A 13,940-nucleotide genomic window follows, 5' to 3' on the forward strand; every position below is an offset into this window, starting at 1 on the left:
CCACTGAGTTCCCCCAGCCCCGTTTCCTTCTCTCTGCCTGCCCATTCGTATCTGACCTCCCAGCCACTGCTGCTCCCCCCCCCCCCCCCCGAGTCCTGGCCGTTCCCTTGTCTCTGCTGGCTGTCCTGCACACAGAGGCCTCCCGCCGCATCTGGACACTGGCTGTCTTGCTGCTGCCCATCCCTCCCCACGCCCAGATTCAACATCTGCTTGAGGCCCAGCTCTGCCTGCCAGTTTTTAGGTTGAGAATGAGGCATTGGCCCTCAGTGACCCTGCTGGGGACTCAGCATCTGGACACATCTGTCCCCTGGACTTGTAGCAGGACCCATGGGAACCTTCCCCAAGACCACTGCCCAGCCACTGGGCTGAAAGAAAGTAGACTGTGACTCAGTTCCCTGTCTCCGAATGGGGTACTTTGGCAGCCCATATCTCCCCAACAAGGACCCCATAGTCCAGGTCCCTAAAGTGGCTTGGCTGCCACACACACTTCTTTCCTCACTCCTCACCCCAACCCTTTTATACTTCCCAGGCTCCTTCTCTGGCTTCTGCAAGCTACTCTTAGCTCATCGTTGCTTATCAGCTCATCCTCCTTACTCTCTGCTCTGTGTTCCCTCTACTTGCCTTACTTTGTAAGTAATTTTCTTCTCTGTAGTCACTTTAGAGGGAAACTAAGGCAAAGCAGTCACTGTGTTGTACCCAGTGAACCCAGACCAGAAGCAGGTCTGAACCCGCTAGTACTCTTCCCTGCCTTTAGTCCCCTGATGTACCCCCACCCTGTAGGGACAGGCTCAGAGCTGCCCCTTGGTGTTACATCCAGAATGGCCCTGGGGCAGTGTCCTCCTGAGGCCTCTGTGTTCTTAGCTTTGGCCCCCAGGTGGGTGTCTCTCTGGTCACTTGGTGTTAAGCTGGGATCCTAAGGCTGGCAAGGTTGCATTTGGGTCTTGCACTGACCCCCCCACCCCCACCCCACGCCAAGAATCTAAACTGGTCCCTCTGCTTTGACACTGAAGCTCAGTTTCCCCATCAATAAAATGGGGACAGTATTTCAGGTCCAATTCCCAGAGCACAGAAGAAGAGAGGCTGACTCGAAAGAAATGGACTGGCGTCTAGTGTGGAGACTGTTATGCTGCCCCCAGTTTCCTTCAGGGATGATGGACAGACCCCAGCTTTCATCCTGGGTGGCTTCTGGGAAGGAGAGTTGGAATTCTTTCTTTCTCTATCATCTCCCCAGTCCTCAGTGAAAACCCCTGGGAGTGATGAACACATGTGTGATGGGGGTGGGGACCCCCCTTTAGTGTAGGCATGCTGGCTCAAGGACCTGGAAGGCAGAAGCTGGTGTAGCCCCGGCCTCCTGTTGTCCTCCTCCTGGTCTTTCATTAAGAGCTGGTAATTTTCAAGTGCGAAGGGGAGGCCCAAGAGAAGATGAGCTCAGGCAAGGCCCAGGGTCACCCAGCCAGGGAATGGTAGGCTGAGTGGGCTAGAACCAGACCCTCTAACTCTTCTCGTGCCCATTCTCCTGACCTTCTCCTCCTCTGGCCTGGCTGAGGGCCTGCCCAACCCCACCTTTGCACCTTGGCCTTGGCCTGTCCTAGGTCAGACTAAAGACTGGACGGGAGGTATTGCTAAAAGCAGAGCCGGAGGAAGGCCCGGGAGCTGGGGGGGAGGGCATCTGTCCAGAACTGTGCATTTGTGTGTGTTGGAATGGTTCACTAGATGGGGCACTTCCTCTGGGGCAGGAAGCTTTGATTTCCTGTGGTGGGGGCGTTGGTAGGATTAGGAGTGGGGGGCTCAGCTCTGGGCCATCCCTGATGTCCTTTAGAGCCACAGAGGAGCACTTTCTGTCTAAGGCTGCTTCCCCCAAGCCAGGGGAGGCAGGAAGGAGCGCGCTGGTGAGGAGGCCCAAGCTGAGGCCAGAGAAGGAGGCCATGAGGGCAAGGAGGTGGTGTGTGTGTTTGGGGGGGGGAGGGTGGTTAGTGGTGGGCAACACAGCAGGAAGCCTGGTCAGCAGGTGACCCTGCCGGCTATTGTGTTTCCCTGTGATATTTCCCCCCTGTTTCTGTGGTAACCTTCCCAAGGGGACCCAGGCCTTTGAGCTGCAGGAAGGTGCCCCCAGACAGCCCTTTCCTTAGAAGCCTGAGTATTAGGAGGAGTCCCTCAATTGGGCCACCTCCCTAGGCCTTTTGGCTCTCGAGAACCAGGGCCTGGGAATCTGGGCAAGTAGTTAGAGCTAGCACTGATGTGGGTGGAACCTGGGTGTGGACCCCTTCGCATCTCCTGGTTAGCGGGTGGGGGGCAGCAGGAGAAGAGGGTCTGCTGGACTTTGGAGAGGGCTCTGTACCTCCCCTCATTCTGTCTCTCCTCTCTCCTCCTCCAGTAGCCCTCCCTCTACCGGGGGACAGTGGACTGCACGCTGCCTGGGCCACAGGGTTGGGATGGGGGTGGCAGAGGCCGGAGGGATGTTTTCATCAGCAGAGCATAGCTCCTTTGGTCCTGGACCGGTTCCCAGAGGCAAAATAAATTCAGGAGAGCGTTTGTTTAGTGTGGGTCCCCATATGATGGGTGTGTGTACACACGGGGTTTGTGGTGGGGGTCTGGTTGTGCACGTTCTGGGACTGGTGTGTGTACTTATGGTGTTTCCGTGGCAGTTTGTGACCCATGTGGTGGCTCTGGATGAGGTGTTTGGAGAGCACGCACACATGTAATTCAGAGGTTCGACATCCGTAGAATTGTATACCTTTGCGATTTATTGCTCCGTGTAGGATGTATGGACGTGTTTTGGGGGAACGTATACCTATGGAAGAGCGGGTTTTTCATAGAAGTCTGGATGTTTGCTGAAAAGCACTGTCTCAGTCGTGGTCCTCCAGTGCCGGTTCCGGAACCATTTGCTTCCGGCATCGGGGGGGGGGGTGTTAAAAATAAAGACCCTTGGGGCCCAGGAATCTGGGTTATAATATGTGCTTCAAGTGATTCTGGTGCAAAGCCATGTTTGAGGACCACTGATCGGGGCCAACATTTTCGTTTTTTCTTTTGAGAAGACCGAGATCCGTAAAGGTATGTGGTTTGTCCAAGGACACAGGGCTATGGAGAGGAAGATCTACGACAGAAGTCCACCCTTTCAAAGCTAGTACAGCACCTACCCAAGCGTCCTCTCTGTGTGTGTCTGTGCACGCGAACTGGGCCTTGACCTTTCCTCTGGGGTGCCAGCCTTCCCGACCTTGCTTTTCCTGTTATAGCCTGCTTTCTCTCCCTGAGGAAGTCCTGGAACTGTTGAGCATCTACTGTAAAGGGGATGACAGCCGCCGGGGGGACCCCATTACTGAGCTGGTTGTTCAGCTAGTCACACTTTCGTTGGAGTGACAGGCACCGGGCGCAGATATGCAGTGAACACATAGGCAGAGCATCTGACCTCAGGGAACTTCCACTTTAGTGGAGGAGAGAGACAGTAACGAGGAGGCAAGTCAAGAAATGAGTGTATATATATCTCCTACGTTGTGATAAGCCCTAAGGAGGAAATGAACTGGGTGCAGCAACAGAGAAATAGCAAGGTGGGACTTCCTTGGAGAGGGTGGCCAGGTGGCTTGAGAAGGTGACATTGATGCCTTCTCTCACCTCCCCAGACCAGAAGTGAGTCCTCAGAGCTTCTGAGCATGCCTGGGAACCGCCTGGATCCCAGTGGGGCCCCTGGGCTGAGCACTGGCCTAGGACTGAAGCCTCTTTCGGGGCATGGCAGGCAGCAGGGTCTCTGCTCCCTGAAGCAGCCCCCTGAGGTTGGCGGAGGGGAAGGGGAGGAAGGCGAGGAAGGGGAGCTGGGCAGTGCTGGAATTGAGGCTGCTCCAAGGAGCAGCAGCTTTTCCCTCTGCCAGGCTGAGTCCAGGGCCCCATGCAGGCACGTGTTGGGTGTGGGGAAGGCAGCAGCCTCTCCCCAGGAGCTCTCAAGCACCACCCCATTCCTGACACTCCAGCCTCACCTTCCTCCCGCCTCATCCCCTTCCTCCCCATGTCTCCACCTGGGAACTCCCGTGCCAAGTCCCTCCTCTCTGGGTCTAGCCTGGCTGCCTCTGTAGCCACTGGGATTTATTCACCTGGCTCAGGAATCACTGTGCAGAGGGTCAAGAGTTAGAGAGGACCCGGCCCTGGAAGGGAGGGTGGACCAGAGAGAAGCTTTGGGCCAGGGACCAGAGAAGCCGGGGTAAAGGAGAAGGCTAAAGCTGGCCGATCGATCTGGGGTCTGGACAGAAGAGAAGTCCTGGAGACGTCCTTTGGCTGGGTGCCCCAGAGCCTCTCCTGGGCCCTTGGAATCAGCTTCCCAAACTGGGTGAGGCTCTCAGCCCAGGGGGCAGACATCAGCTAATGCCCCTGCAGTCCTACCCCTTCTCCCTCTCAGGAGGCTAATTTTCACATCAGGCAAGAAGCTCTCAGACCCTCTCACCTCCAGCCTTTTCTGCAGTGTGTGTGTGTGTGTGTGTGTGTGTGTGTGTGTGTGTGTGTGTGTGTTGAGGGGGGTTCCCTGGGGGACATAGAGCTGAGGCTGCAGGGAGCTGCAGCTCTTTCCTTAGAGACCCAAGGAGTTAGAGGCCCCCAGATAAGAGAAGAGCCCTCTTCCACCCCCTCCCCCTCCTGCCTTGGCTAGCATTTTACCCCTGGCCTCCTTTAGGCTGCTCAGTGCAAAAGCCCCCTGGACTCCTGAGCCTCCTAGGCATTCACTCCCAATCTTAACCCCAGCCCCTGTGTACCTGCGAGAGCAGGATGGGGAGGGGACCTTCAGTGAGGAGGGCTGGGGGCTATACTCACCATCCCCACCCTGCTTCCTTCCCACTTCCTTTTTTCTCCATATTGCCTGCAGGGATTGGAAAGCCTGGTGGTCAGAGACCTTGGGCCTTCAGGGAGAGCCTCTGCCCTGGGGTACCCTATTCCCGCTCAGCAGTACAGCTCAGCTCCCTGCAGAGCCCACTCTGAGGAGCCCGGCTCTGGCTCCTGCTGTCACTCCCAGCCCAGGAAGTCTCATTCTTGCCTCCCCCAGCTCCCAGGAAGGCTGGGAAAGGCGGGGCCGGCTGGGAGCCACAGGTTCGGAAAGAGTCCGGGGTGGGGGAATTCGGCAACTGGGCTGTAACCGTCTTGTTTTGCTTGCCCCACAAACCTGCCCGGGCATCCGCTGCACCCGCCGGGGCGTTCAGGTTAGAGAACTGCTCTCAGAATGACAAGCTGGTGGCACCCGGTTGGGGCAGAGGGTGGGGGTGGGGTGCAGGGGGGAGCCCCAGGCGAGGGGGAGCTGGAGGGTTAAAAATAGCAGCAGCCGGGTTTCGGTTAGCAAATGTGGAGGCGGGGAGCTGGAGGCGGGGCAGGAGGCAGGCAATGTTTGCCCGCAGCGCAGGGCTGTGTTTCCCCTGGGTCCCAGGAGTGAGTCACAGGGGAGACGCCGCCGAGGAGGTGCTGGCACAGCACCCCCTCCCCCAACCCCCCCACCGGGCCGAGGGGCTGAGCGCAGCCGTCATCTCCATGGTTGTAGAGGACATGCATCTCCCTCCCAGGCCTTCAGAGCCATCCTGAGAGTTGGGCCAGCGGACTGTAGGACCTAGGGGAAGAAATGTACCCTTCTGAGGCCAGAGACCTGGCTTGGATTCTGAATGACTGTGGAAACTTGTGCAAAGCCATGAAAGGCCCCCCAAGTCTTGGTTTCCTAGTCTTTCAAGTCGGGATTTTCTCAGATGTGGATGCAAACACGTGGGGGACTCGAAAGCACCCTACAGATGTTCCTTATCACCTTTGGACCCTCCCGCGCCATTGCAAAGCCTGGCAGCAGAGCCTTCCAGTGAGGACACAGAAGGAGGGATAGGATGGCCTTGTCAGAGTCTCTGTGCCTCCCGCAGACAGCACATGGCTCTCTGTGCCTCAGTTTCTCCATGTCCATAACATGAAAGCAACAACAGTTTCTACCTCATGGAGTTGCCATAAGGTTTAAAGTAAATAATGGCAGTGCCGTGCACCGTGTGAAGCTCGTGCACACAGAATACGCATCAGTCTTATTGATGTTATTGTTCACATTTCTGAAGGTCAAGGATAGGGAACGTTAAAGACATGAAGAACAGAAACTGGGCCCAGCCCCAGTTCACAGGCAAAACCAGGCCAAATTCACTGTTCCAGATTCCTCCACCCATAAGGGCCTGGAATAGCAGGAGTCTGCTGCCAGAAGTCCCAGGGTGGACCCCTTCTTCTCTCTTTCAGTACACCGCCCCCAGGCTCCCCCAGCGAGGCAGGATGCTGGAGGACCCCCGGGCCTTCCAGCCAGCTGGCACTGGGGAAGTGTCTGGGACGGGGCCGCCCTCCTGGGCCTGATGTGGGATACCTTGCCAGCATCTGCTGCAGTGACCTTTATTTCAGCCCCTCCCTAGCAGCTCCTAAGAGGAACAGGAGGCTAAGGAGGGGTGGGAAGGTCAGTGATGTCAGCAGTGAGTAATCCCAGCACTGTGGCCCTGGAAGAGGCAGGAGGCATTTCTTTCAGGAAATGATCATTATTCAGCCTACAGGCATTCGTTAAGTCAGTCCTAACGGGGTGCCCGGCCCTGGGCTAGGCCCTTTGTGCAATTTAGGAGAGGCAGGGGATGCGAGGTGGTAAATAATGTGGAACCACAGAGGCTGTTAGGGTCCCCGAAAAGGGTGCACGGAGTTCATGAAAGCCTGCTGTCCTCGTTCTCATGGGAACCAGAAGCTGAACCTCGGCTTTGCAACCCACTGTGACATCCTTACCATGCACGTGTGTTTGTGTACATACATGTCTGTGTTCTGTTTTATCATTACAGAGGCAATTCTTGTGTGTTGTACATGATCAGACAACCTAGACAAGCAGAAATTTAAAAACTGAGAAGCATTCCAGTCCCAGTGGTCAGAGACCATGGCCACAATACCGCTTCGTATCTCCCTGTTTCCTGACATGCCTCTCTGGGTCATATTTTTTACGAAAACGAGATGACACTGCACCTGCTGGTTTTTCAGCGCTTGCCACCTTCCACGACAGTAAATTCTCATCTCATCGAATTCCCAGGTGGCCAGAAATTGTCCTTCACAGCTGGTTTGTCCAAATCAGTACCCAGGACCATGCGTCTGTTTGCTGAGTTCCCTGAAGGCTGTGTGAGCACTGGCTGGATTCGTGGTCAGGAAAAAGCCTGGCCTACCAAGGGCAGCCGCAGAACTCTGGTTGCAGGAGGGAATCCTGTCACCGGGAGAATCTGCCTGGCAGACCTCTGCCATCTTCCAACAATAATAGGCAAAACGAGGGGAATACCTTGGCCCAACTGGGCTGGGGATCTCTGGGTACTTAATGTCATTAATATTAATGTGGGGTCCTGTGAGTGCCAGCATTCAGAGGTATTGCTATTCACAGCCTCCTCTATCTGTGACGGCCTGGGCCTCCACAGTGGCCTCTACTGACCTGCCACAGGTCCGAGGGCACTGATGGTCTTTGGCTGTGTTCCTGGTCCCCAGGAGTCTGCCCTCTAGGAGGGTGCTCTGTTCTGCACTGGTGGGTGCCTCCATCTCTTCTACCTGCCCAAGGCCTGCCAGTGTGTCTGAGACCTGGGGGAGAGATCGAGAAAGAGAGAGGTGTGTGTTGGGAGGGGGCAGAGAGAGGGAGCGAGCTTCTCCTTCTGAGGGAATTCACTCAACCTGCCTTTTCTCCGGTGCTTGACTCTTTCCAGAGTGGCTGCACACGCGGCTGACCCTTCGTGGCAGCCTTGGGAGGGTTGCTTCTCTGTTTATATCCTGCTGGAGGCTGCTTACAGGCAACAAGGACAGGGGAACAGGTACATTAAAAAAAAAAAAAAAAAAAAAGAAACAGGGAAAACAAGACGAAAAAGGGAGTGAAGATGGGTTTGGGAGCAGCCTGGAGACAAAAGGCTTGTGAAGGACACAGGCAGAGATGACTCTTTCTTGTTATTCTTGTTGCGGGGCGATGTCTTCTGGGAACACACTGCCCCTGGGGGACACGCCCAGGCCTTTGGATGCTGGGACCCACTGTATCATCCTCCGGCCTCTCATGACCTCACCTTACCACCTGGGGAGGTGGGCGGATCTGTGTGCCAGGGTCTCAATTATGAGCTTAGGTCTTGGAGCCCCAGGAGCCCATTTCCCAGCTGTGTGGCCTCTGCAGGTTTCTTAAGAACTCCACACCTCAGTTCCTCCTTTGTAAAAGGAACGTGCTTACGGTATCTACCAGACAGGGTCTTTGTGAGGGCCAAGTGAGACAGGACGAGTAGGGTGCTTCACACAGTAGCTGGCACCCAGTAGGTATTTGGTACAGAGCTGTAGATCACCCCTCATCTGATTCATTAGTCATTATAAGACACTAATTATTAATATTAATCGGATAACTTGAGCTTTTCCCTGGCGGTCTCTGGAGTGGGCTGAGTGGCCTCCTGGTGGCACAGGTGGGAGGAGCCAAAGAAGGCACATCTTGTGGCTCAGGTGCGGTTGGCAGAGGCAGAGCCTGCAGTGGGCAGGGAGCCAGGGGGAGTTGGGGATGGGGGAGGCACAACCTGGCCAAGGAGGGCCCACAAGCCAAGGGAACAAGGAGGAGTTCCAGGGAGGGAATTCGAGACCTTGGAGGGGAGAAGGAGCAGGCTCTGAGAGGCAGCCCCAGGGCGGTGACCGTGCTTCCTGTTGGGGCAAGTGCTGGCCCTTGAGAAAGACTGTCTGGGGCTGGCTGCTAAGAGGGAGCAGCTGGTCTAAGTGGGGCAGCAGGGGCTGGGGGAGGGGAGAGACAAAGGCAGGAGCTGACGGAACCTCCACCCCTCTCCCCACATTAGAGATGGGGCCCCCATCTTGACTGCTCAGGATGTTTTGCTTATGATAGGAAAGATGGTGGTTAGATACCATGGGAAACTTCCTATCTCAGGGATTGGAGCTCCTGGAGCAGTGGAGCAAGGGTAAGTGGGCACTTAGCCTATGAGGGCTTTCAGGGCCAGAGAAACCCTAGGGCAGTTTGACCAGGGGGCTGGGATTGGGACAACCTACCAGCTCAGGAATTCCCTAGGTGCTCAGGCCGGCCTGGCTGTCCCGGAGAAGGCTGTGGGTGACAGGAAGTGGAGGCAGGCTCTCCAAGGCCAGCCACCCTGAGCGAGTAGCTCGGTCTTCCCCTTTGCACTTCTACCAAGGACAGGCAAGGAAGACTGAGGGGTGGTCTGGGAGGCCCCTGAAGGTGGGCCGGGCTTGGAGGAGACCCTGTTTCCCTTTGCCCGAGGACAGTGAGGCTCTCCAGAGAGGGCCAGTCCCAGGTCCCCGGCCCAACTGGGATGGCCGGGCTCCCCCTGCCTCAGCGTCCCACCGGTCTCTGGCTAGGAGGAGAGGCTGCGGGATGCAGGAGAGGACCTGGGCTGGGGGCAAGGAGCCAGGAAGGACGCTTTCCCACCCCCAGGGAGCTCGAGCTGCCGCTGCCATGGTTACGTCTGCTTCCTGTTTGATTCATCTCAAACAGCAGAAGGGGGGGGTGCTGGCTCCCAGCTCGGGCCACCGCTGCGTGGGGCTGTTTACAACAGCCGCATGTGGGATTCCCAGAAAGAGACTCCAAACCGGACATCCTGCGGCTGCAAAATACCCAGGTGTCAAGAGCTAAAAATAGCTGCCCTAGGGCCCCAGGCAAGGGGAAAGGGGCATGCTCACCGCGGGGGCGGGCAGCCGGCCAGTGGCCTCCCATCCAGCCTCCTGGGAGGCCCATGGCTATGAGCTGCAGGGCCTCAGTCCCCTCGGACTGAGTGCCCCCCCCCCCCCCCCGCCTTGGAGTGACAGGGCAGGGGCCCTTTGTCTGGGCCCATGACTCAGGCCACTCACCTGTGAGCAGCCCAGCTCGATTTGGGACACTAATAAGAGTCTCAAAGGGACTTGGGAGCTTCTAGAGAGAGGACTTAGCAGGCCCTGGAGAGCAGGGGAAATGAAGCTGATGCTTTTCCCAAGACCCTCACCTGTCACCAGCCCCTTATTCCCACACGAGGTCCCAAATCATTGCTTGGAATCTTTGAAGTCAGCAGTTGCTGTCTGTCTGTGGTTATTACGGAGACCCGGAGATGAAGCAGGCAGCTTCTGCCCTCTGAACCTCCAGCAGGCCTGGGGCCTACCACCGCTACTGGTTCCTGGGGGGCTGTGTTCTCTCTCTGTCTTTCTCTACCTGCCGGCCTGTGGGAGCGGAAGTGCTGGGGAGGAGCAGGGGAGCGTAAAGTTTGGGAAGGTGGATTCTGGAGCCCAGTGGCCTGGCTCAAGTCCCAGTGGAGCTAATTCCATGTTACATGACTTCACACAAGTTATTTAATGCTTCTGGGCCTCAGTCTACTGACCTATGTAATGGAGATAAAGGCGGTACCTACCCTCTTCTGGTGAGGGTTGGGTGACTTAGCACATGTGAGGCACTCAGAACAACTGGCCAGTAGCGAAGTGTTAGTTTACAGAGGTTCGGAGGGAAGAGAGAGGGGAGTGCAGTCAGCAGAGGTGGGGCAGGGAACACATGGGGAGAAAATGACTGTGGCGGGAGAGGAGAGGGTGCAGCTGGGACCAGATGCTGAAACTTGCGAATGCCAGGAAAGAGGCTGCTTTGTTCAGGGACAGATGGTAGTAATGGAGACTATTGAGGGAGCACCTACCATGTGCTAGGAACGTGCTATGCAGGGCGGCTAATCTCCAATGACCTCTTCCAGGTGCATATTCTTCTGGCCAGTGGGGCAGCCAAGGCTTGACCGGGTTATCCTGTGTCCCTGGCTCTCCCTGCCGGTCACGGAAGGGAGCCAGAGTTCAAACCCATGTCCATCTGACCTCAAAGCCAACATGCTTAATGCCGTGGAGCCTCGTTTCCATTACTCTGTATGGCAGGCGTTTCTAGCCAGCTTGCGGCCCCCTGGGTTCTGGATAAATCTGAGCAATAAGCAGCTTCATGCCAAGATAACGGGCAGTAGAATTAATAATGAGCAAGACAATTTCTGGAAGGTGGGGGAGAGAGAAGAAACCGTTTGAGGGTTGACTCCGCAAGTTCTTGGGAGTCGGACAACTGAGAAAGTTTCTGTCTTACGCTTTTTGAGGCTCTGAGCTTTTTTTTTTTTAAGTTATCTGCAAGTCGTCTACTTTTTAATTTTTAAAAGGTTGTGGGCTGTATGTGAAACTCCTTGAAAGTGAGAAGAGATTTCATTCATAGGGCCCTTCAGGGCCTGGAGCGGCGACCTCATGTAGAAGTACTGGGTTCCTGGGGCGCCTGGGTGGCTCGGTGGGTTGAGCTTCTGCCTTTGGCTCAGGTCATGATGTCAGGGTCCTGGGATCGAGCCCCACATCAGGCTTCTCCTTCTTCTTCCCTCCTTCCCTGCTTCTCCCTCTCCCTCTGCCTGCCTCTCTGCTTATTTCCAATCTCTCTCTCTGTGTGTCAAATAAATAAATAAAATCTTAAAAAAAAAAAAAAAAAAGAAGAAGTACTGGGTTCCTGCCTTTGGGATTGCCTTCTTGGCTTTTCCCTGGCCTGGCCTGGCCAGACCGCTCCCCTGCTAGGGAACAGTGACCTAGCCCCTTCCCCTTGCTCTTGTCTCCTCTCTGAATTGAGAGGGTTGGCCTGAGTGGGCTCTCAAGCCCCATCGGCAACTAAGGTTCTCAGATTGTGTGACCGGAATGCCTGCTAGAAGAGCCTCTCCTTGGTGCTCAGTGCTCAGGCTGTGTCAGGAGGGCCTGGCAACCGTGATATTCTTTCTTGTGTTTATTTATTCTTGGATCTTCCTGAAGCCATTTCAGCCCCAGCTTTCATCTTCTCTGCCAGCCCCCATGCAGAGTCAAGCTTTGTCCTGCCTGTGTCAGGGAAACAGAACCAGAGCCACAACGTGGGGTGTGGAGGGAGTCAGCCCTGATCCCAGGACCTGGCCTTCTCCTGCCGCCTGCTTTCCTTCAGCATGCTGGGGCCCAGGCCTTTCTGCTACTCCTCTTCAGCTAGTTGGGAGATCAGGGAGGTGGGGACAGCCTCAGAAAAGACATCAGAGGCATGGGCAGGGGGCTTCGGCTCCTGGGGAAGCCGTCTTCCTGACAAAGGGCCTAAAACACCTGGGAGGGCAGGTGAGCAGACCGGGCTCAGGTTTCCAGTCGCCGTGCACCTGCCTTGGGGCAAAGTCCCATCTGTGGGGGAGGTTCGGCCCAGGCCCACAAAGGAGGAGCGGGAAACCGGCTCGCACAGGTGCCCCCCCGGAGACTTGTGTCTGCTCTGGGGGTTTCTGAGGACTGTGGAGGATGCACTGCGTGGACCCATTGTGGCAGTATTTCTGGGGCTCTTTGGTTCTGAGTGAGGTTGGGGCGCTGGTCTGGGAAGGTAACCCAGTAGGTCCACATGCCTCAGCGCCAACTAAACTGCCTCTTCAGTCTGACGGCAGCGGCTTCCGAAGGTAGAAATGGGACAAGGTGGGGGGGTGGTAGTCAGAATTCCAAAACGGAGAGAGCTCTCCACCCTGGCAGGGAGCTGTGTGGAGAAGGGTCCAGGCCGAGGCATGGTTCAGGCCCTCAGGTCCATTCAAGCCTACTTTTTTTTGCCTGGTCCCAGGGTAGTGGGAACAGCATCCCGAGAGGGGCCAATGAGAAGTATCCCGCAGATCACGGCCAAGCCTGGCTTACAGGATGTTTGCTTTCTGGTGCGAGTTCAGCTGGTACCTGGGTCCCCTCAGATACCTGTCCTCTCTTTGGGACCCAGGAGAGCTGGTTCACAGCTCTTACCTTCTTTGCTTTGGACTCTTCTGAACTCAAAGGCTGTCAGCACAGAGACAGGGTACTGGGGGAGAAGCAGTCCTTTTTCCAGGAATCGCTTCTGGAAGCAGCTCCTGTTGGCAATATGCACGCACACGCGCGTGCGTGCTCCCAGCTTTTCCGAACAGAGTTTCTATCAAAGATCATCATCATAAAATGTCCCTTTGGGCCCTGTAACAAGCACTATGGAGTTCAGGGCCATTGGCTGGTCTCCTGTCCAGAGAGTGCATGGTGTCCTGACTCCATGGTTACCAGGGGAGCAAGGCTTGGCTCTGATCCCAAGCACGATTGCTGCTGACCAGCCCTCGGGCAGGGACTGAGGGGAGGTAGGGGACAGTTCCCACTGACGGGGGCTGGAGGCACCGGACTGACACACGGGCCTGACGCAGCCTCTGGGAGTGTACCTGCGAGCCCAGTTCAGAAACCTCTCCTGTGAGACCAGCAGAAGAGATAGGAGGTCCTATGAGAGCCTGGAGTAGGGGTTACCACTTCCTGGGGAGGGGGTGCTGCCTGCCACACCAGTGTTCCTGGGGGGTCCCGGAGCTTGAGAAGGCAGAGGGCTGGGGGGCAAGTCACCCCTTCCTGATGGAGCCTGGCATGTGTGCAACACGATGGTAGGCACAATGGGCACAGCTTCTGAATGACACCATGGAGGCCATGACTGGCGGAGTACTGAGGTGGCGCACACAGGGCGGGTGCTCTGGGAAGGGAGCAGGAGGGAGATCTTCTGGCCATGACCCTTCCTCATGAGGAAGCCCGTGGGCTGGGGCCGGCAGAGTTTGGGGAGGTGGACTGCCCTTCTCTACCCAACGTCAGCATCTGGAGCATGGGGCACGAGTGTGTGAGGGTGGCTGATGGGGAGCTCTCTGGGGTTTGGGGGTGCTCACTCTCTGGGCCTAGTGTTGCCCCCTCCCCCATGGGGCCTGCCTGCAGGGAGTTCTCCTTTCTTCGGCTTCTGGAAGAGGAACTGTGGTTGCCCCTTAAACACAGACCCAGGAGAACAGCACCCACCAGTCATTCTTCAGAAAATAGCCCTTCTGCCCCAAGGTTGGCCTGAGGGAGGTCTTCTGTGTGTCCCTCAAGGGCCCCTTCCAGGTGGCCCTCCAGTCTCCCAGACTCCTATCCCTAGGGTCCTGAGCTGGGACAGCAGGAGAGGAAGGGTTCCATCTGGAACAAGTGACCTCAGACTTGTGTCTGTC

The 13,940-nt window shown here is 56.4% G+C and overlaps 1 protein-coding gene across 7 annotated transcripts in view; it reads left to right on the forward strand.

The window, feature by feature from the left end:
- Positions 1 to 13,940, forward strand: part of HDAC7 (histone deacetylase 7) — a 36,772-nt gene that overhangs the window by 2,340 nt on the left and 20,492 nt on the right. The window contains exon 1 of one of the 7 annotated variants that reach the window (XM_013063001.2): positions 8,852 to 8,918. The exons of the other annotated variants lie outside the window; for them this stretch is intronic. Within the exon in view, the coding sequence (XP_012918455.1) occupies positions 8,867 to 8,918 (52 nt within the window). The 5' untranslated portion in view covers positions 8,852 to 8,866. Of the gene's footprint in view, positions 1 to 8,851; positions 8,919 to 13,940 lie in introns of those variants that run through there. 7 annotated transcript variants of the gene reach the window in all.

The sequence above is a fragment of the Mustela putorius genome, unplaced genomic scaffold (assembly GCF_011764305.1).
Source record: "Mustela putorius furo isolate JIRA1106 unplaced genomic scaffold, ASM1176430v1.1 tig00537227_pilon_pilon_pilon, whole genome shotgun sequence".
Taxonomy (NCBI): Eukaryota; Metazoa; Chordata; class Mammalia; order Carnivora; family Mustelidae; genus Mustela; species Mustela putorius.